Source organism: Eurosta solidaginis, chromosome 3 (genome assembly GCF_040869045.1).
Source record: "Eurosta solidaginis isolate ZX-2024a chromosome 3, ASM4086904v1, whole genome shotgun sequence".
NCBI lineage: Eukaryota > Metazoa > Arthropoda > Insecta > Diptera > Tephritidae > Eurosta > Eurosta solidaginis.
Window position 1 is genome coordinate 96,652,284 of NC_090321.1, and position 20,863 is coordinate 96,673,146.

Consider the following 20,863-nt stretch of genomic DNA (forward strand, 5'->3'; position numbering starts at 1 on the left):
TTTGAAATTACCTTCTTTTAAAAGTGTGCGGTGCCACGCCCATTGTCCAATATTTTACTACTTTTCTATTCTGCATCATAAGTTCAACCCACCTGCCAAGTTTGATCCCTTTATCCGACTTTGGTAATGAATTATCGCGCTTTTTCGATTTTTCGAAATATTCGATATCGAAAAAGTGGGCGTGATTATAGTCCGATATCGTCCATTTTAAATTGCGATCTGAGATGAGGGTCCAGGAACCTACATACAAAATTTCATCAAGATACCTCAAAATTTACTCAAGTTATCGTGTTAACGGACAGACGGACGGACGGACACGGCTCAATCAAATTTTTTTTCGATACTGATGATTTTGATATATGGTAGTCTATATCTCTATCGATTCCTTTATACCTGTACAAGGAACCGTTATCCAATCAAAGTTAATATAGTCTGTGTGCAAAGCGCGCTGAGTATAAAAACAGGAAATTGCTGTAGGTATTTTATCTCCAGAAACTCTTGAATTTGGCGGTGCGTATTAACGTACAATTATCTTTATAACTCCGGTATGAAAAGTAAAATTTTTTATGTGTAGAGTAGAGCAGCCTAATGTGCATACCTACATACTTTTATATTCGTTGCGTAGTTGAACGTCTGTTGCTGCATTTACTTTTTTGTTGGTTGCAATTGGATCACTCCTAAGGGGAATCACTACTAAGTGGACTTTGTGTAAGTGCAACATGAACGACTCGCTGGAGGATTAAAGAACATTCGTTTGCAGTGTTGCTTGTTATTGGAGCAATATGAAGCTCATACAAAAAATATGAAGAGACAAAATCAATGAAGAGCTGATAAAATAATTTTATTATAAACGTAAAATATATGTTATTGTTTTGATTTAACTGAGGAAATTAAATAATGTTTGTGGTTCTAAGTGAGGAGTGCATTCATTGCTTAATGTATGTGAATATTTTCACAGCAATTTCAAAGTTTTATTTATAAAATATTTTGGGAAAAATTGAAATGAAGCGACCTGACCTTGTTTATCTAGTGAAAGCATTTTCTTCCGGGAAGGCGATTCGAACCCACACTTCTCCGATGTTCGATCTTTTGACAAATACACTACAACAAGGCCACATCTGGTTATTGTACACATTTTTTCCCAAAAGAGGAGTAGGTGTAGTAATTATTTCCTTTTATTTAGAAGTTGTACACTAAAAATGTATAGTATTTATATATTGCACAATTTCTTGGACGGATTTGTTATTCTAATATGGCTAGGTGGTAAATTTCTTAAAAAGTTATATAAGAAGAAAAAAATACCAGGAACCAACCAGTTATCATTATTATAATAGTTATTTTTATAAGAGCTATTTTCTACTTAAAACAATTTTTGGTACAATGTTTGAGTTAATATTTGACTTTAGTTTTTTCAGCCTTATAATATAAGTTAAATTACTCCAAATATTTTTTTTAGTATAAAATAAAAGGCATTTGGAAATTACAAACGAACCGTTAGGTCCATATAAATAAATTTGTTACTAATCGGTTTTTATTTTCATCTACAATGCAAAAATTTATCGTTGGTTTAAGATCAGGTTTTTCGTTTTTGAGATATAAATGAAAAATCTGTATTTATTAAGCGAGTCATGCTCATATTGCTTTATACAATTGTTTTTGTTATTGATATTAGAGACAAATCGCAAAGTTTACAAACGGCGATGGTTACTAGGACATGTTTCTGAATTTCACTTCTTCATCAGCTAGCTTCTCGGGAGCTGAGTATTGAACTCGAATTTCCAATATTCATACTAGTGTTAAGGCCCCTTTTTGTTGCTATTCCTTTTATTCACCATTTTTGGGACATACTAATTCTGTATGTTATATATATATATATTAGCAGATCTTCAGCTGTTAAATATTATATCAATGTTGTCATCTGCATTTAATAAGCGAGTCATGCTCGTGCTTAGTGAGATGCCTTGGGCGGTTCAAGATATATTCGATACGGCATTAGATATATGTAAAAGAGCTGCCAATCCCCTATTTCCAATTTCACTCACACCTCTTCATTGTTTCAATAAATATGTTTTGCATCTACCTTCGAAATGTCATTACCCTAGCGATATTAGCTCCAAAGATATACTATTTTTCTTATGTTCGTATACATGTCAGATGCAACGCTTCCTATATATTGAAATTGACCCCTTTGTACTGAAAGACTTCATTTCGTAGAGATTGATGCACATTATTGCTTATCGTTTGCGTGTGCTGTATTGTATATAGAAAATAGGTATTCTATTTAATATTCTAACTGTTTCATTTATATCTCAAAAACGAATTTGATTGACGAAAGAACTACCAACCGATTGGTGACAAATTTATTAATATAAACCTAACGGTTCGTTTATAATTTCAAAATACCTTTTATTTTGACTAAAAAAATGTTTGAAATAATTTAAATGATATTATTTTACTGTAAAAATAAAAGTCAGAATTTGCCAAGTAATATTGTCTTACATTTTTCAAACCAAGTGAAATACCTGCATGTTATCTAGTCAAAAAACAAAGTATGTATCTACGCAGATACTGCTATTTCAAAAGTATCCATAGCTTTTTTATGACTACTTTGCTTTTCAAGAAAGGATGTTTCTAAAAAAATTTACATGAAACATTTTAGATACTGTTCCTGAATAGGTTTGGCATCAAATTTTGCGTTAAGCGAAAGCAGTATCTACAGTTTCGTGTATAAGGAATTAAAGTGTTTACTTTTTTTAATAACACAAACATCACATCAAAATTAGTTTATATCTCTAATTTTTAATTTAAAACACAGCATATGTTGAAAAGTATAGATGCAAGCACATTATGCTCAATGTCTGTGTTTCAGTTAGAATGTATGTAGGTACACATATTCTATTGCATACCCACAGTATTGTAAAATAAAGTTTACTGTAAAATATATACATATCAACGGAAACCCGGAAGACGAAAAAATTGATTTTAATTCCGTTTAATATAAGTTTCCTAAACTTCTGAGAGTATGAAAGATACTTGCATAACTTGAAATCGTTCGAGCCATTTAAATATTTAATGCTTTTGCCAAATCTAAAGATTTCTACCAAAATAAATAATGAAAAATAGATTTTAATATCATCTACTTCAGGCAGATGATCTCAAAATATTTGCCATAAACAAAGATGCGTCTGATGGACTTCAATGCAATATCTCCACGCAGCTCACTCGTGGTGTCTACGTTGTCACCTCTTTTAAACATAAAAAAAAATTAATAAGACATTTACTAAATATCTAAATTTCCGGAGTACCTTCCTTTACATTTCTGAAACATTTCCTCATTAAGTTGTTGAAGTAAAGGACCTTGGGGTTATTTTTGACTCGAAATTAGCTTTCAATATTCATGTAAATGTAAAATAATAAGATCATTGCAAAGGCTTACTTGTATTTGGTTGTATACGTCGTAACTGCGCTAAGATCTCAAACTAAGAGTTTGCTTTGAAAACGTTTAACATTACTTTTGCTCGATCCCACATTGAATATGAGGGTTGTATATGGAGGCCGTATTACCAACTTTTGATAGGAATTCATTTTGCGCTGGGCGTCTACTCTCATTCGCATAACATGGTCAAGCCACTAAATTTGGATTTTAGTTTCACCAAAGATCTGCTAAAGCTCATTCAGCTCCTCAGTAAGCTTCCTTCACAAAGGGCCACATCATATTATTTCTACATGCTCCATGATGCATCAGTACATGTATGATGGAAGACTTATGGCGAGTGATTTTTGTTCGCCTCTTGTTTGCTTTAATAATCAATTGCGCCCTAAGTGCAATTATTATTATTATTATTTTTATTATTATTATTATTATTATTATTATTATTATTATTATTATTAAGACATAAGTAAGACAGAATATTTTAACGTGCCACATTTAATTTGATACAATACTTTCTTAAGATTAAGGATTAGGGTTAAATTACTTAAATCTACAAGTTATTTGAACTTTACAATAAATTTCAACATACGTAGATCAATAATCAAATAAACATAATAGGAAAAGGAGAACATAGAGAAAGAAGGAAAGAAAGGGTGTATTCAATATTTTTGGTATACATGCACAACTTCAGTGATATCATAATTTTAATTTTAATAATAATAGTATAAAAGTAGCATTCGATAGTATCTGATAATCACAATTGTGGAACACCCTGTTAAATTTAAGATTGGGATTGAATAGCAAGTTTGAATTGCCATGGATTTGCACTTTTTAGCAAGATCAAATTTAAATTTCTAGGCTGTCATTGTTTTCTAACTTACTTACTTACTTAATTTGCTCTTAACCGTTTAAGCGGTTATGGCCGTCCAACAAGGCGCACCAGTCGATTCTTGGCTCTTCCAACTGGAGCCAATTGGTCACAACAATGGAGTTTAAATCGTTTTCCACATAGTCCTTCCAGCTGAGTGGGTGCGCCCTCTTCCTCTGCTTTCATAGGCGGGTTCCGTAAAAATACTTTTTTAGCCCGAGCGTCATCTTTCATTCTCATAATATGGCATAGCCAGTGTAGCCTTTGCGTTTTAATTCGCTGGACTAAGTTCATTTCTGCGTAAAGCTTGTACAGCTCCTCTTTAAATCTTCTTCGGTACATGCTGTCGCCAACGCGTAGAGGTCCGTAAATATTTCGAAGAACCTTTCTTTCGGACACTCCCAGAGCCGCTTCATCTGATGTTGCCATTGTCCATGCTTCTGCGCCAGCAGAGCGGGTACGATAAGTGACTTGTAGAGCATGATTTTCGTTTGCCGAGAGGGGACTTTACTTTTCAATTGCCTACCTAGTCAAAAGTACCATTTATTGGCAAGAGTGATTTTTCGCTGGATTTCAGGTATTTCACTCCGCATTACAGTAGGGACATTTTTGAGTAGGGTTGCCATTTAGGGTTGCCACCTATTCGAAATTAAAAAAATTGCATGAGATATGCCGATATGGGTATCAAACGAAAGTTATTTCACTCCGCATTACAATAGGGACATTTTTGAGTAGGGTTGCTATTTAGGGTTGCCACCTATTCGAAATAAAAAAAATTGCATGAGATATTCCGATATGGGTATCAAACGAAAAGTATTTCACTCCGCATTGCAATAGGGACATTTTTGAGTAGGGTTGCCATTTAGGGTTGCCACCTATTTGAAATTAAAAAAAAATTGCATGAGATATGCCGATATGGGTATCAAAGTGTTGGGGTAGTTAGACGAAATAGTACTCTACTTACTTATGTTATTAAAGCTATAAAGGAGAACATTAAAGTTAAAAATCTTCGTAAAAAATTTTACACATGATTCAACTTAATTTTCGTAACTTCACAAACGCTAATAAAATTTAAATGCAATATCAAGGCACCGTGGCAAATTCTAGCAAAATATATTTAAATGCATATTCTTGGCAAATATGAAATTAATAATTGCAATTTCTCACAGATTACTATTAGAAAGATTTCTCACCAAAGCAAAAAGATATCTCACCATGGTAATTTGCTACCGTTGAACACTAGAGGCATATGTTCAATTTGAAAACGAAATCTAACCATTTAAAAATTTACCAACAGATGGCGCTTAGGGTAGTAAGTTGACATTTAATTAACTTGTCATTCGTGAAATTTACAAGTTTTTGAAATGTAATAAAATTGTGAGATTTTCATAGTGCATAACTAAAAAAAATTTTTGAAATTAATAATTCGACGCAAGAAGATACTCAACCTAAATAACTTAGTTTTCGATTTCACTAATTGTCATAACAATCCCTTATAATATAGGCTGAAATTACCCATTTCAAAATTTTCATTCCACTTCATTTTGCGGTTAGTGTTTGATATGTTTTTGAAATCTATTTTTAAGGATATCAAATATTGGTAAGAAAAATATATAATATTTGTACATATAAGAAAAGTAGAGTTTGATTAATGATGACATGTAGAACAAAGTATGCGGCATACTCGAAGATTGCCGAGCAAAGCTCGGTCGCCCAGGTACTGCACTTGATTTCATTAACTTTGCACTCTTGTAATGGGCGATGATTGCTGAAGGAGGTATTGAGTTGGTAGAATGTATAAGTCGATACGTAGTTATGTATGAAAGTTCCTTAATTTTCTCGAAATTGCTTTTTATATTTTATTGGATCAGGTACATGTTTGGTTGTAGAGGTATCAATCACAGCAATCTTAAGATAAATGCTATCTGTAAATTTAACTGAACTTCTTTATTACATTCTAAGTAGCAAATCAATGCAATATATTTACGTGTTCTAAAGAAGGTCAATTTTCGAGGCATATTTCTCTACATTGTTCCCTGCACTTTGGCATTATGCATGAAATAGTAAAACAAAAGCTCATGGGATCCTTACGCTAGAGCATGGGTTCCAAAAAACTGAAAGTGGTTCGCCTTTCGCGTACGCAAAGAGATAACAATTTTGCTATAGAATGAAGACCCCTGCTCTAAAGTCAACCACGAGACTGTGAAAACTTGAATGAGGGTGGGGTGCATGCCTCCCTGCGATCACTGGCTTGGAGACAATTAAATAAATAAAAGCGGTTGTGTCATGCAGGGTTAAAAGCAGTTGGCGGCCCTTGTATTACGAAATAGGTTATCCTCCTGGAACTCGGGGACATTATCCCGCAACAAAAATTTTAATGTTGGATTAACTTTCCCCACCATATTTTAAATACTTTTCAATAATTTGAAGTCAATAGCTGTTTGTTGGTTAGCAAAAAAGGCCCTTCAGCGCTACTGGGAGTTAGCTGGGACTTGACAAACCCACGAGCCAATCGTAGTTAAGGCAGTTAAAAACAGACATGTTGCGATAAAGTGAAGGAAGAGGAGTCGATCTGTCCCTTCCTTTTTCGACGTCTGCCTCTCGGAATCAACGACAATTGATCTTTCGCCGCTACTCAAATGGGAACATAATTGGTGGTCTTACCGGAACCTCCCTATGAAACCAGGTAATTTTAATTCGCCCCAGGTAATAAACATAGAAATGACTATCACGATTTGTTGGACGATAAAATCACTTAACCGTTTATGGGAAAACTATTAAAAAGGCAGGACATATCTAGATGGACGGAAAATAGTGCGTGCATTTACGGCGTTTGTACGCCCCCGACAACATAGCATAACCTAGTCTCACATTTGGCTCACGTCGTTCAAGTATCTTGTCAATTCGGCATTGGCAAATATTGTGGACATTAGGTTTATATTATTTTGTTATTGCTGTTCTTATTTATTTTAAGGCTACAACCTTTATGTCGGCCTCCCAAGATAGGACTTTATTAATTATTTCGTTGAGATACACCCTTTTTCAGAATGTTCAGGATACGTCCTGTAAACAAAACCTTCAAGCTAAAACCTTTATATTAGGATTGGGAGAGATAGATATCCGTAATTCGAATAATGTTCGAACTATCACGATCGCATCCTTTCACTACCCGCAAAGAAATATATTTCAATTCCAGCTACATCTGAAAGTTACGAGCGAATTTCTAATAGTGCTGGTTATATTGTTAATATTGATGTTCGCAGCTCATTATTCTTATAGCGGTACATTTGCTATAGGCAAATGAACAATTTCTGATAAATTGTGTTGATACCAGATCTGGGAAAAATGCATTAACTTTTTATTGCATTAGTGATCCATTAAAGCGTTGAGAAAATGGAATATTTCAATTCAAGTTTTTTCAAAAAGTTATTGATTTTTGGAATTTAAAAACATTGACGTTTGTAACAAAAAATTATTGAACATTTCATTTCAATAAATTTCTATGATAATGGTAATGGAAAAAAATAATGCATTCCTTTTTTTAATGAAACCATTATGTTTGTTAAGTCAACTGGCCGGTCAATAAAGACTTCACATAAACTGAATATGTCCATAGCTTTACCAAAAGTCCGGACCCCCTGGACCCTGTGTGGAAAAAAAACAAATTAAAACGAAAATGGCCATGGAAATACATGTTCAACTAGTGACCATTGAGAAGACTAGCGAAGAGTAAAAATAAGTGACAGGGGAGCTACATAGATATAACGAATGGCCAGAGAATGGTGGTTAAACGGATTTTTTTTTTTTGTGCTCGCGGCAGATGAATTCAGCTTCCAAGAATCACCCCCTTTATATTTCCAAAAAGCTTCTCTTTTAAATGAGTTTATAGAGAATCAGATTACATATTAATATTCATTTACACAAATTAGTAAATAGTGAAAAAATAAGCGCTCAATTAATCAAACATACTAAAATATATAAGTAATGTAACATACATGTACTTAGAAAAATATTTGAATAAGAAGTAAGGGTGTCTAAGTTCGATTGTAACCGAGAATTATATACTCAGCCTGAGCTTCAATTGTACAGTTCATTTCAAATAAAATTCTTTTCTACATAATAAGTGGCACCACCCATTTCAAAAAAATTTCTCCCAATTTCCTCTTACAATAAAACTTGGTAAGTGAAATATCATTGATACAATACTATTTTTCGCTAAGATATAGCTTATTATTCTATTCTACTACCCTTTTAAATTTCTTTTATATAAAAATAGGCGTGGTCTTTAACCGATCCCGACCATTTTTACTACAAATATTTCCTGCCATAAGCAAAATATATGTACTCAATTTTATTACGATATTTTAATTTTTCTTCGAGTCATGGCTCCCGAAATATAGAAAATATATTAATATATAAAAAGTGGGCGTGGTAATCTATTCTGGGTCTAGATAATACCATATACCGAATTTGGAGAAGATATCTCAATATTTGCTCCAGTTATCGTGTTAATGGACGGGCAGGCAGACATGGCGTAATCAATTTGTGTTTTTTTTTTTTTTTTGATACTGATGATTTTGATATATGTAAGTCTATATGTATCTATCTCGATCCCGTTATACATTTACAACCAACCGTTATGTTACCAAAGTTAATATACTCTGTGTGCAAAGCACGGTGAGTATAAAAATGTCGAGGCAAAGGATTGAAGTCATCGAACAGTGATTTAACTGGTGATCTTAGCTGTTCATATTTGTGAAGGCTTTTACATGCTTTCGCCACTTAGAAATTCATAAGGGCGCTTTCTGCAATATAAAATCGTTGAGTTATAATTTTCTGGACGCATATCTGGATTATACCACTCAACAGTTGGGACTTTACGTCTTTTGCCACATTTGCTCAACGTGCCTATTCGGCTATCTGACATTTCATTGAACTTTTAAAGTTTTCCCCTTGATATTATAGTGGAGTTTGAAAAATAATTTAGGAAGTCCTGTTCCTTAAAATTTATGGATAATTACTTCATTTGGCAGTTGACTCAACTTTACGTTCAGAGAACAAATATTTTTTTTGATCAACTGACGGAGACATGTTTGCAACGTTTTAACAAAAATGGTGTTCGCTGAAAGGGCCCAATGTCAGTGACTGAAAAACTGTAGTAGTGTTAGTGGTTGAACTCCTTCGGCTCGATCATGGAATTTGTTAGCATCATGAAATTTTGCTGGCATATTGAGTAGGTCTGAGAATGGAATCTTGTCTATTTTGTATAACCCAAAATGGTAAGGGTGGTCCACCCCTCAATTTTTTTAGACACAAGTTTTTGTTTGAACCTGCTTTCAAAAGTACATACAACCCTTAGTAGGATAGAAGTCGGAATGTGAGTTGGAGAGGAACTGGGGCTGTGTAGGCAGGATGCCTAACTTCTCCGCATCTGATTGCGACCCCCCTAATGCAACACGATACTGGATTTAAGTTATAGCCACCCACACCATCACCGCCACTTGCATGTGCATGCATGTACATGAACTTGTATGTGTGTTTTTTGTCAGCACTCATGCATGTGCATGTCGGCGTTGATATGTTGTGCCTTTCCCCTTCGAAACTGAGGACTTTTCGGGTCAACGGTTGTCGCTTTCGATACCACCGGCCTCTTGGATTTCAACCGCCATCCTCTACACATCTGCCGCCAGCTATCTCCGCCCTGTATTCACGGATTCACAAGGTAATATATTTTCCTGTATATTTTACATCTACCCAAAAAACATAAATTATAACGATAAATTCTCGTCTTGTTCCTCTTTCTTTATTCCAAATACAACCGTTCATTGAGATCGACCCGCTGCGCCCACCTCTCGCAAGGATCAGACGCACCCCGGCCGAACAGGGACCGTAACCTGGACTGGGACTGAGAGTGGGCATAAGGAATGGGAAAGAATAAAAAGAACTAGAGAAAAAAATGAGGAGGAGAAAAATACTGTGAAAGAAATAGAGTTAGGCGAAGATAGAGCAATAGAGATAGAAAGAGCGGGAGAGGGGGAAGAAGAGAGAGCTACAGAGAAAAGAAGGGATGGAAAAGCGGAGACTTAGAATGATACGAAGAGAGAGAAGTGAATAGAAGGAAAAAGAAATGAAGGAGAGAGGGGGAAAGAGAGTTAGAGGTAGAAACTTATTAAAAGTTGTGCAGCTGGACAAAAGCAGAACAACTTCTGCCGGATCTTCTAGTATTTCTATGTAGGTTTTGATAAATTTTCTTAGCTGTGGCTAGACTAGTTTCAGTATTTAACTGGTATTCTAAATATATGTTTCGCAATTTTCTTATATGTTTAACGCTCCTACAAAATCAGTATTATGAAAGCGAACACTGAACCCCCCTCCAAAATATTTTCTGTATCCGTCCCTGCCCAGAGCCCAGTATAGGGTCTGGCCTGAGAAAAGTATCTCTAAAGATCTTTGTATTCCAGGAAACTTCTTGATGAAGTACTGTGTGAGGTTATTGCCGCCTGACTATGAATATTTGTATATATTGGCAAAAATAACGCAGGTTGGAAGCTATCTGAATGACCGACAACATTTTTCCAAAAAAGAAGGTTTTATTTATTTTTTAACTTCGAAACTTTCGTTCCCACCAGAAACAGTCAACATAATGTAATGCAAAGGTGATGGATCAACTCAAAATGTATGACCCCGTTTGGCTTCTGGTGGAAAAGCTCAACAGATTGCTTAATGTCCGATCAAGACATCTTTTCTGAGCTATTGTGATACCTTTCTCGGTCAAAAAGCATCAAAATGCTGTGCTTAATATAAAATGGTAATGGTTTTGTTAAGAACTTTTTTTAATTTAGTGCAATATTTATTGTATCTTAATTATAATTTAATTTAATACAATTACAATCAATTTTCAAATTCAATGCATAGAATTTTTCCATTTACACTAATTCTGAAAAACTAATGCATTTTCCCAGCTCTGGTTGGTATCCTCTGTAGCTTGGATATCTCAATCAACTGTTCGGACGTATTAATTATAAGATGGCAGTGGTTTGTAAACAAATATGGCCTCAAGGAACCAAGCTGAAAAATTTATTCTTACCAATTCCAACCATTGCTATAAACTTGTGTTTTTTTGTTACGTACCTGCAAAAAAAGGAATAAAAAGTTATTTTTAAAAGAGATGAACCTTGACAAGAAATGCATTGAAAGAAAAATATTCCTTAAGAATTTCTTTTTAATACCTGCTATATTTCATAAAAATCATCTAAGTGAGAACTGAGAATGATATGGATTTAATGCTATCATCGGTAAATTGAATCGTTACTAGTATAGAGGTACACAAAAACATAGAGAAAAAAGTGTGCTTGTAATTCTCAGCTGGCTAGTGAAATTTTCTAAAGACATAGTTTAAATTTTTTATCCCAAAGGGGGGTTTTTTGAAGCAAAATAAGGTGGCTCAACCCGCAGCCTATACCTTAGAGCACTCAGTGCTCGCCTCCAATAAATACATAAAAGGTGTAACAGGTACATGGCAACCTCTCTCTAAAAATAAGAACATAACATACAGTCCACAAAAATAACAAATAATATAATTATATAAAAATAAAAAATAAAACAAAAAACCCATTCGCCCGTTGAATCACCAAAGCTTAGACAGTACCTACAAAAAAGCACTGCAAAAACCTTCCAAAATACAAGATTCATTCATACGCCTCTTTACGTACATATGTATATATAAATACTGTCTAAATCTTTGTTAACAATATAGTAAAAGCGGAAGGAAATATAATAAAAAATGAAGAAAGTGGGAGCGACTGGTCGGAGAAGCATCAAAAGCCAGTGGATCAGGTGCTCTTAGCTTGCCACCAAGAAATGTCGTTGGCGTTTGTCGGGAGTGGTATTGACTTTTTGTCCACTCTGCAATATTTTATTCTAAATTGTAGAGGTACTCAAGGTAAAAACAAAAAAAAAAAAACTCTGACAACAGGGCAATGGCATGAATCAAAGCCGTCGGCAGAACTTGCAACACTGGAAACCGTAACACTTAAGACATAGAAGAACATGAATCTCAGTGTCTGCAATATCTAAGTAACCGCTATTATTCTAAACGCTTACAAGACTGTATGGGTGTATATGTATTTATTTATGTAAAATTTTTTTTGTGAATAGATGAACGTAATAAAGCATAAAAAATATGGCAGCTGTTGTGACTGTCATGTGAAAGTAGTTATTTTTTCCCCTTCATCAGTCCTCTGGCTTAAAACTGTTGCAGGCTAGGGAGGTTGGAGTGTTGGTTAATAAAAAAAAAGCGTTTGCTCAAACAGAAACATACTTCCTCCGGCCGAATACCTTCCGTCTTCCGCCATCCTCTTGCGTTTCTATCCCTGTTCCATACTCTGTGCTGTGGTGCAATTATTAAGGCAACGTTGACTCTCCCACTTAAAGACCACTTTTAAATCTTCGTGTGCTTCTTCTTGTCTTGTCTCTTGCTACTCAGTACTTCTTCAGTATCACTTGAGTATATTCATTGCATATTTTTAGGTGCACTTGTCGTGGTTTCTTTCTTATTTGGCTTCCATTTTGCTACTTAGTCTTTTTTTTTACACAAAATCAGACCGCCTTACCACGCGGCTGTTAAAACTAAAACGTCGCTTTTGGTATGTTCGTGCCTGGTTTGTGATTTTGCTTTACGATTTAGCAAATTTAGCTTTTATTTTGTCCACCGCACCTTCGGCATGTATTCCCTCCACTTCCTATTTAGCGTTGTGGTTGTACTTATTAATTAGCTTTTTTTGTGTGAATTTTACTAAAAAATCCAATTGAACACGTTCGAGCGTGCTGAACGTATAAGTAACAATATTGTGTGCCTGGAATTATGACTACTGCAATACATCCCTTCTATGCGGATGCTAGCGACTTCTTCCAAAAAAGCTACGATGTGCTGCTGTCCTACCTTTTCAACTCAAGTATTCTTAAGCTATATTCTTTCCTTCATACGAGTTTTGTGTTGAATGTATGTATGTTGACTTAAGAAGCTATTGTGTATTGAAGATGTGTTTCCGTGTATGGCTCTATTTGGTCGCATTGCAACGTTTTAATGCTACTTAAATTATGATAGTATTTTTATGATATTAGAATGCCAACAACACAATGGGTATACAACGCATGTACGCACGTATAATAAATAAGTGAATAGTATTAGATCTAATAATATCAATAAATAACAAGTAAGGACGGGACTGTCTTCGGCTACGCCGAAGACTTCATACCTTTCATGAATGGGGCTGAACAATAATCTTATCCCGTTCGTAATCTCCGAATAATCGGATGTATAAGATAAGAAATATCTAGTGAACAGATGTACATACCTAAACGATTTTTAAGATAAATATAAAATAAACAATAGGTAGGTACTTTGTGTGAGGATGCAAAGTTTCAGGTTTTTTGTGGTCTGCGTGTAAAAACTATGACTACGAATCACGTATTTCAACAATATATGACGTAAACGTAACTATTTGATGAAATGTTACGAATTTTGAAGCTTCTAGCCGTACAGTTTATATGGGGTATATAATATATGTACCACCGATCTCTATGATTTTTTCAGACAACAATATATGCTATATACGTAAGCATTTGGTGAAATTTGAAGCTTCTAGCTTTTAAAATGGGGAAGAAATTGCGCAAAGTTTCTTATCTGAACAATCGGTTGTATGAGATTATATATACCACCGGTCTCTATGATTTTTGCAGATAACAATATATGCTATATACGTAAGCATTTGGTGAAATTTGAAGCTTCTAGCTGTTAAAACGGGGCAGAAATTGCGCAAAGTTTCTTATCTGAACAATCGGTTGTATGAGATATATACTATGTATACCACCGATCTCAATGATTTTTTCAGACATCAATATATGCTATATACGTAAGCATTTGGTGAAGTTTGAAGCTTCTAGCTTTTAAAATGGGGCCGAAATCGCAAAAAAAAATATATATATACTATATATATATATGTACTATATATACCATCATATATATATTATATATATCACCGATCTCTATGATTTTTTGACACAACAATATATACTATATACGTAAGCAATCGGTGAAATTTGAAGCTTATAGCTGTCAAAATGGGGTAGAAATTGCGAAAAGTTTCTTATCTGAACAATCGGTTGTATGAGATATATACTATATATACAACCGATCTCTATAATTTTTTCATAGAACAATATATGCCATATACGTAAGCGTTCGGTGAAATTTGAAGCTTCCAGCTGTTAAAATGGGGCTAAAATTGAGAAAATATATATATATATACTATATATACCACCATATATATACTATATATACCACCGATCTGTATGATTTTTTCAGACAACAATATATGCTATATATGTAAGCATTCGTTGAAATTTGAAGCCTCTAGCTCTTAAAATAGGGCAGTAATTACGAAAAGTTTCTTATCTGAACAATCGGTTGTGGGGGATATATACTATATAGACGACCGATCTCATCAATTTTTCAGGCAACAATATGTGCGATATACGAAAGTATATGGTGAAGTTTGTAGCTTCAATCTGTTAAATTGAGTAAGATATTACAAAAATCCTCTTTTTCTGAAAAATCGGTTGTATGGAGGATATATGCTATAGTGGTCCAATCCGGCCGGTTCCGACAAAAGTCTAATCGGACACCCAAATACACCCGCTCACCAAATTTTATTAAGATATCTCAAAAATTGAGGGACTAGTTTGCATACAAACAGACAGACGGACAGACGGACATGGCTAAATCAACTCAGCTCTTCAACCTGATTATTTCGGTATACTTAATGGTGGGTCTATCTATTTTCCTTTAAGGACTTACAATTTTGAGTTTCGTGACGAAATTAATATACCATTTCATTTTCATGAAAGGTATAAAAAAAAACAAAAATAAATAAAGAAACGTTACAACAAACACGTTAAAATTAGCAATAACCATAAACGTCGGATTTACTGAGAATTTTGTTATAGATGCCACGCTACGTACTGTTTAAATACCCGATTGGAATCTTGCTACGAACATTTTGAGAAAATTTCATGCTATCATTCAGGAAGCACATCTGTTGATCAGCTTTTTACGCCCCGATTCTATTGTGGTAACAACATTCTTCACCACGGTAACGAAATCATGTAGCAACTTTTACACCCTTTTGGTATTCTACCTGCGAAAATAGCCGGATAATTTTTTACCCACAAAATCAGGTGGTTACATCGAAAGAACCACACAACAGCTGTTGTTTAGAAAAAGGCAGAACTGAAAAATAAAGAATTGTAAGCGCAAATAAGTAAAGATAATAGTAAAAAAGTGTTGCCTCTTGCTATACAAATTTGTTTACATTATGTACTTTCACAGAATAAATTACAATATACCTATGTAGAAACTTATCATGCATAATATGCATATACATACACATCGTCCCGTTTATTCGTTAACCTCGTATCTACAAGTCAGACATTTTCGGTAAAGTGAACACAGTTGACAGACCATGTTTTCATTTGGGACCAAAATTCATTGAAAAAAGGACCAAATTTTTGTCAATCAAATATCCTTTGCATTTGCTTCCTTCTGTCTTCGAGTTAAAATATTTCTTGTGCCAAGATACTTAGTTTTCAATTACCTTGCGTGGCTTAACACCACAATAGTCCTGGAATTCCTTGAACTCATTGAGCTGGGTGAGAAAGATTTAAATATCAACGTGCCAAACCAGAAGTAATGCATAGAATTTCCTTGTATAAGTTTTGAAAGTATTAGGCTCACGGCAGAGTGCTCGCTATAAGCTATGCTAGGCGAGAAGCAATTTTTATTTTCATATATTTACATAGTACTTGATAACAGATCGAAATATCTAGCCGTTATTAATATTATTATGAAACAAAAGTTTTTTTGATTAGTCGGTTATTTTATCAACAATTAACGGCAATGTGTTTGCCAAAACTTTTCTTTTTAATGCCTGTCATAAATTATAGGTGAAATGTTATTGTTCTGGTACATTTTATTGACTGAGTAATTTTTTATGGTGAGAGTTCCATTGAAGTAAATTCAAAATTATATGGGAGCTAACGAAAGTGTGGCGAATTTTTGGGCAATATTGTGAATTTTTACCTGAGTGAAAAAGAAAGAAAAGTACCAATCGTGGCTACTGCCTAAAAAGGATAAAAAATTTAAGAAAAGGGACCAGCGGAGCAAATGGGGATGGAAGGGACCATTTCTGGTCCAAATGGACCAAAGTGGCAACAGTGAAAGCGAAGAAAACTACATTTCAAATTTCACCACAGACACTGGTAAGTTTTTCGGTGATGACAGTGTTACCACTTGGGCCAGAGTCGCGGATAAAAGAACTAGTAACGATATTCGGTTACATAATGTTCTGGGAACTATTTTACCGGTAACGCTCAGAATCGAGGCGTTAGAGACTTTCTGAACGCACCGTTACATTCGTAAAACATGTTGACTTGATTGTTTGGCAGTTCTTTTATTTACAGGCATTGTTTGTGAATATTTTTCCTCTTCGGGAGCCAAAATATCATATTTCTCACAGTCATTTTTCCGTAGGCATTTATCTTTGAAACTTTACGAGTACAATTCATTTCGAGAATTAAAAAAAAATGTGTGATTGGGAACAAAATTATATCGTTTATTTTATTTCAGGTTTGCAAAACGTATGTATGATTTTAAAACAATTTAAATTGTGTTCCTAAAAACATTCGTCCCATACTTTATCGTTATAAATGTTCGATGTTTTTGGAAAAATTCTGTCAGGATTTCGTCTTCAGTCAAATTAACCACTGAGACGCTCTTGTCCCATCGTATTTCGCTGAAAATGAGCGTCTAGAGTTGTTGTAGTAACTGGCAATTCTGCCAAAACTCGCAATAACGTATTTATTTTTTGAATGCGTTCACATTTATTAACTGAAAAGTAAACGAAAAATACAGGATTCTGGAGATTTTAATTCGTTGCCTCCACATTTTTACTCAAGACACGAAATAATTTTCGGAACTATCTATCCTGTAAATCTTCATTAAAGGTGAAGGGTTCTGTGCATTTCCCTTCATCGAATTCTTGCTTGAGAAATAACTGGACAAAGCTTTGGAAAACTGCTTTGTACTTTTCCAAGTGACTTTGAAGGTGAAAAATGTATACTTCGATAAATAATAGCTCACTGAACGGCTTCTGTCAAATAAAGTGGAAATTTGTGTTAACCGAAGATCTGAAAAGGGTAAAGTGAATCATTTTCATAGGTCGTAGCGTCGTGCGAACTCTTCTCATTTGTCTTTTGCGCTCTATCTCTATCTATCTACAATACATTTTGTGGGAAAAATATGTAAGAGAAAGACCTAATACCAATGTGAATCAAACTAAGTGTGATATCTTATCTGTCAACTACCTGACAGAATGTTCAATATGACTACTTTTTAGCGTTTTCACAGGTTGTTCAATATGGCGGCGCATAGGGCCGGCTATCTTCAGCGGGTGATAGAAAAAGATACAGAATGAGACAGCGATAGTCAATTACAAATCAGGTGATCCAATCACTTTGGAATTTTGACGTCTATGCAGAATATATCACACTTAGTTTGATTCACAATGCCTAATTAATACTGTTACCACGATCTTAAAGCATTTTAGTGTAAATAATTCGCAAGTCAATATAAAATTTTTGATCTAATATGGATACTGTGTACCGCGTACATCTGTGTTATATAAATAAGACTTTATTTAACAGAGAGCGTACCGACTTTCTATCCCATATAAATAAAATTTGATAACCTGCTTATTTAAAATAAATGTTGAAATACGACACAGCTGCCAAGCCATTTCTTTCAGTGTGGCTTGAAATATGGGCCCCTTCAAATTTTATGATGCATGATGGAAACCCGTTTTTAAAACACAATAGCTCTAAAGCAGTGAATCAGATTAATTGCACAAATTAATTTTTCTGACAAAAATATATTCCAGTACGTTTAGTTTATTTTTGGTTTGCACTCAAATGTTAAACTGGCCCCACGTTCTTCTTCCACCATGTCTACAGAGCCCTGATAAGTTATGGTTTTGGTACCTAAGGAGATATTGGCCATTGCAAAAAAATAATTATATTTTTTTATTTACTGTGTTATTTTAAGTATAACAGGAATGTAAGTTTCAAATTTATTGTTTGAGTGAGTATGATTTTACAGCACTAATTAGAAGTCGCAGTTTTGAATATATGTAGCTATAGTCGTGTTCTTAAGCACATGAGAGTAAAGGCGTAGCTCAAAAGTAACAGAATAAGCGCTCAAATATGTTAAATGCATATTGACGTAAGCATAACAGCTCGTAATTCAGGGCCGCCAACTATGTCAAACATAAAAGTGGTACAGTTCAATGGTTCGGAACACCTTGGAAAAATTCGTACCGGTTCAATAAACGTTTTCTGGGTAAAATAAAATCGATTCGGTTGTGTGCCTGTAGATGCAGTATGGAGTAAGGTGTATAGTCAAATTTGAAAACTATTATGACAATTTTATCTCATCATATAAAGAAATTGGGTACAATCTTTCTAGCGATACCCTATTCCAAATCGAAGTCGCTAGTCGGCCGCAGAATTTTTTTATTCCGGGTTAAAGGAAAATGAAGAAAAATAGGCAAAATAGATATCTGGAAATTTCTGGACGAAGGGTGTTAATCTGAACAAATTTGTTTTATATGCAAATGGGTATAACCCATTCAGTATAGTCATGTTTCAGCCACTTTCTACAATTTCGTTTTAGTTCAAATATTCTTCCCATAGATAGCAGCATAAACCATCCAAATTCGTTCAAAAAGGGAAATAAAATTGCCCACTAACAGCAAATATATTAGGGGAAATATTCAAGTTCTAAATGGACAATTATAAATTTGTACGTCCAGGGTGTCAGATTTTTGACTTTTTTTTACTTTCGCGCAAACCTCTTGTGATTGAATAATGATGACGTTCTATATATTTTATACAAAAAAAAAAAAACAAAACGGTGTCGCCAGTAGAAATTCAGTTTTCAAGATGATTTTCACAATCATACTACATTTGGGCATTTTTTCTATGGCTTTTAAATTTTTTCTGCTCGTTTAGAAAAGTATTTCAATTGAAAACTAGTAAAAAACTAAGCAACGTAGTTCTCTTTGCTAAGTTTGTTTTTGTCTTCGAATTGAAATTTTTTTCTAAGCAAGCAAAAAAAATTAGAGGCGGTAGAAAAAAAAGCCTAACTTTTTACAGTAATATGGAAAATATTCCACATTTTCCATTTGTGTAAGCACTTACAAGATGCAACCGTCTATGAAATTATCAACGTTCTTCTACGATAAAAAATTGCAAATTTCCTAATCGCTCACCTGCATACATACTAATTTAAGTTTTTTTTTAACAAAAAATATTGTATATTTTTTTTACCCTTTTTAATACATTAACTATCCAAAAATTAAAAAAAATAATATCAGGTGTGCATTCGAAAGTGAGTAACCAACTAATAGCAATAGGTAGACTTGCCATAATTTTTCCAACTCAAGGCCTGACTGAGGCGAAATTTTAACAAATAAAAATCTGAAGTATAAAAACAACAAAATTAATTCAGATCTATTTAACAGTCCTAAAATTGCAAGTTACAATGGGTAGGGTCGATTTGTATGGACGAAAGTTAACCGATATCGCGCCATCGATTTTTCGATAGGATTTAGGCTCAGGAAAAAAAATTTCCACTACGCATACCCAAAAAATAATTTTCAAGCCTGCGAAATTTCATTTTTTTCGACTTTGATTTTTTGGGTTTTTTTTCATGACCTACTAAAAAAATTTTCAAAATATTTTTTTTTTTTTTCAAAAAACTGTTATCGCCAACGTTTTTAGCGGACATTTTTGGGTCTGACAGGGTATACATGAAAATTTTACAATCAAATGAAAATTTTTTTAGTAGGTCATGAAAAAAAAACCTTAAAAATAAAGTCAAAAAAATTAAATTTCGCAGGCTCGAAAATTATTTTTTTGGGTATGCGTAGTGGAACTTTTTTTCCTGAGCCCAAATCCTATCGAAAAATCGAGGGCGCGATATCGGATAATAAATCGACCCAGTCTAATATACAATGTATATTATATGTACATACATACATATATGTAAACTTATCACATCAGAAAAGCAGGTGACTTATTTAAATTAACAAAGCAGAAAAGACCAGTACTTGGTTCTCACAAATGGGGTTTAAAGCTTGTATTACAGGTACAGTGATTTCATTTCAAAAGTATCGCAAAATAAAACATAGAAAGTAAAAACAGCAAACATTTTTTTCATGTTTAAGGAATAAAAGTACGCACAACTCGTATATTTTTTAATCCATTTTTTGATTTTTAGTATCCTACTCATACTTTTCTCCTGAATCATTTTATTAGCTGAATGTTAGTTTCTATTTTATCGTAGAACGCTGAACAGTCCTCGTCACTGTGTATTTGAATATTCAATAACCCCGCCAAAACTGAAATACGCATTCGACCACGTTTCCCGGACCATTGATATTTTCCCA

General features: G+C 34.0%; 1 protein-coding gene across 4 annotated transcripts in view; it reads right to left on the bottom strand.

Moving 5' to 3' along the window:
* Positions 1-20,863, bottom strand: part of LOC137244194 (matrix metalloproteinase-2-like) — an 830,051-nt gene that overhangs the window by 102,900 nt on the left and 706,288 nt on the right. For 2 of the 4 annotated variants that reach the window (XM_067772836.1, XM_067772835.1), the window contains exon 5: positions 10,451-11,432. The exons of 1 other annotated variant lie outside the window; for it this stretch is intronic. In XM_067772836.1, the coding sequence (XP_067628937.1) occupies positions 11,357-11,432 (76 nt within the window). In that variant the 3' untranslated portion in view covers positions 10,451-11,356. Of the gene's footprint in view, positions 1-10,450; positions 11,433-20,863 lie in introns of those variants that run through there. One more of the 4 variants, XM_067772839.1, reaches the window with a different exon arrangement.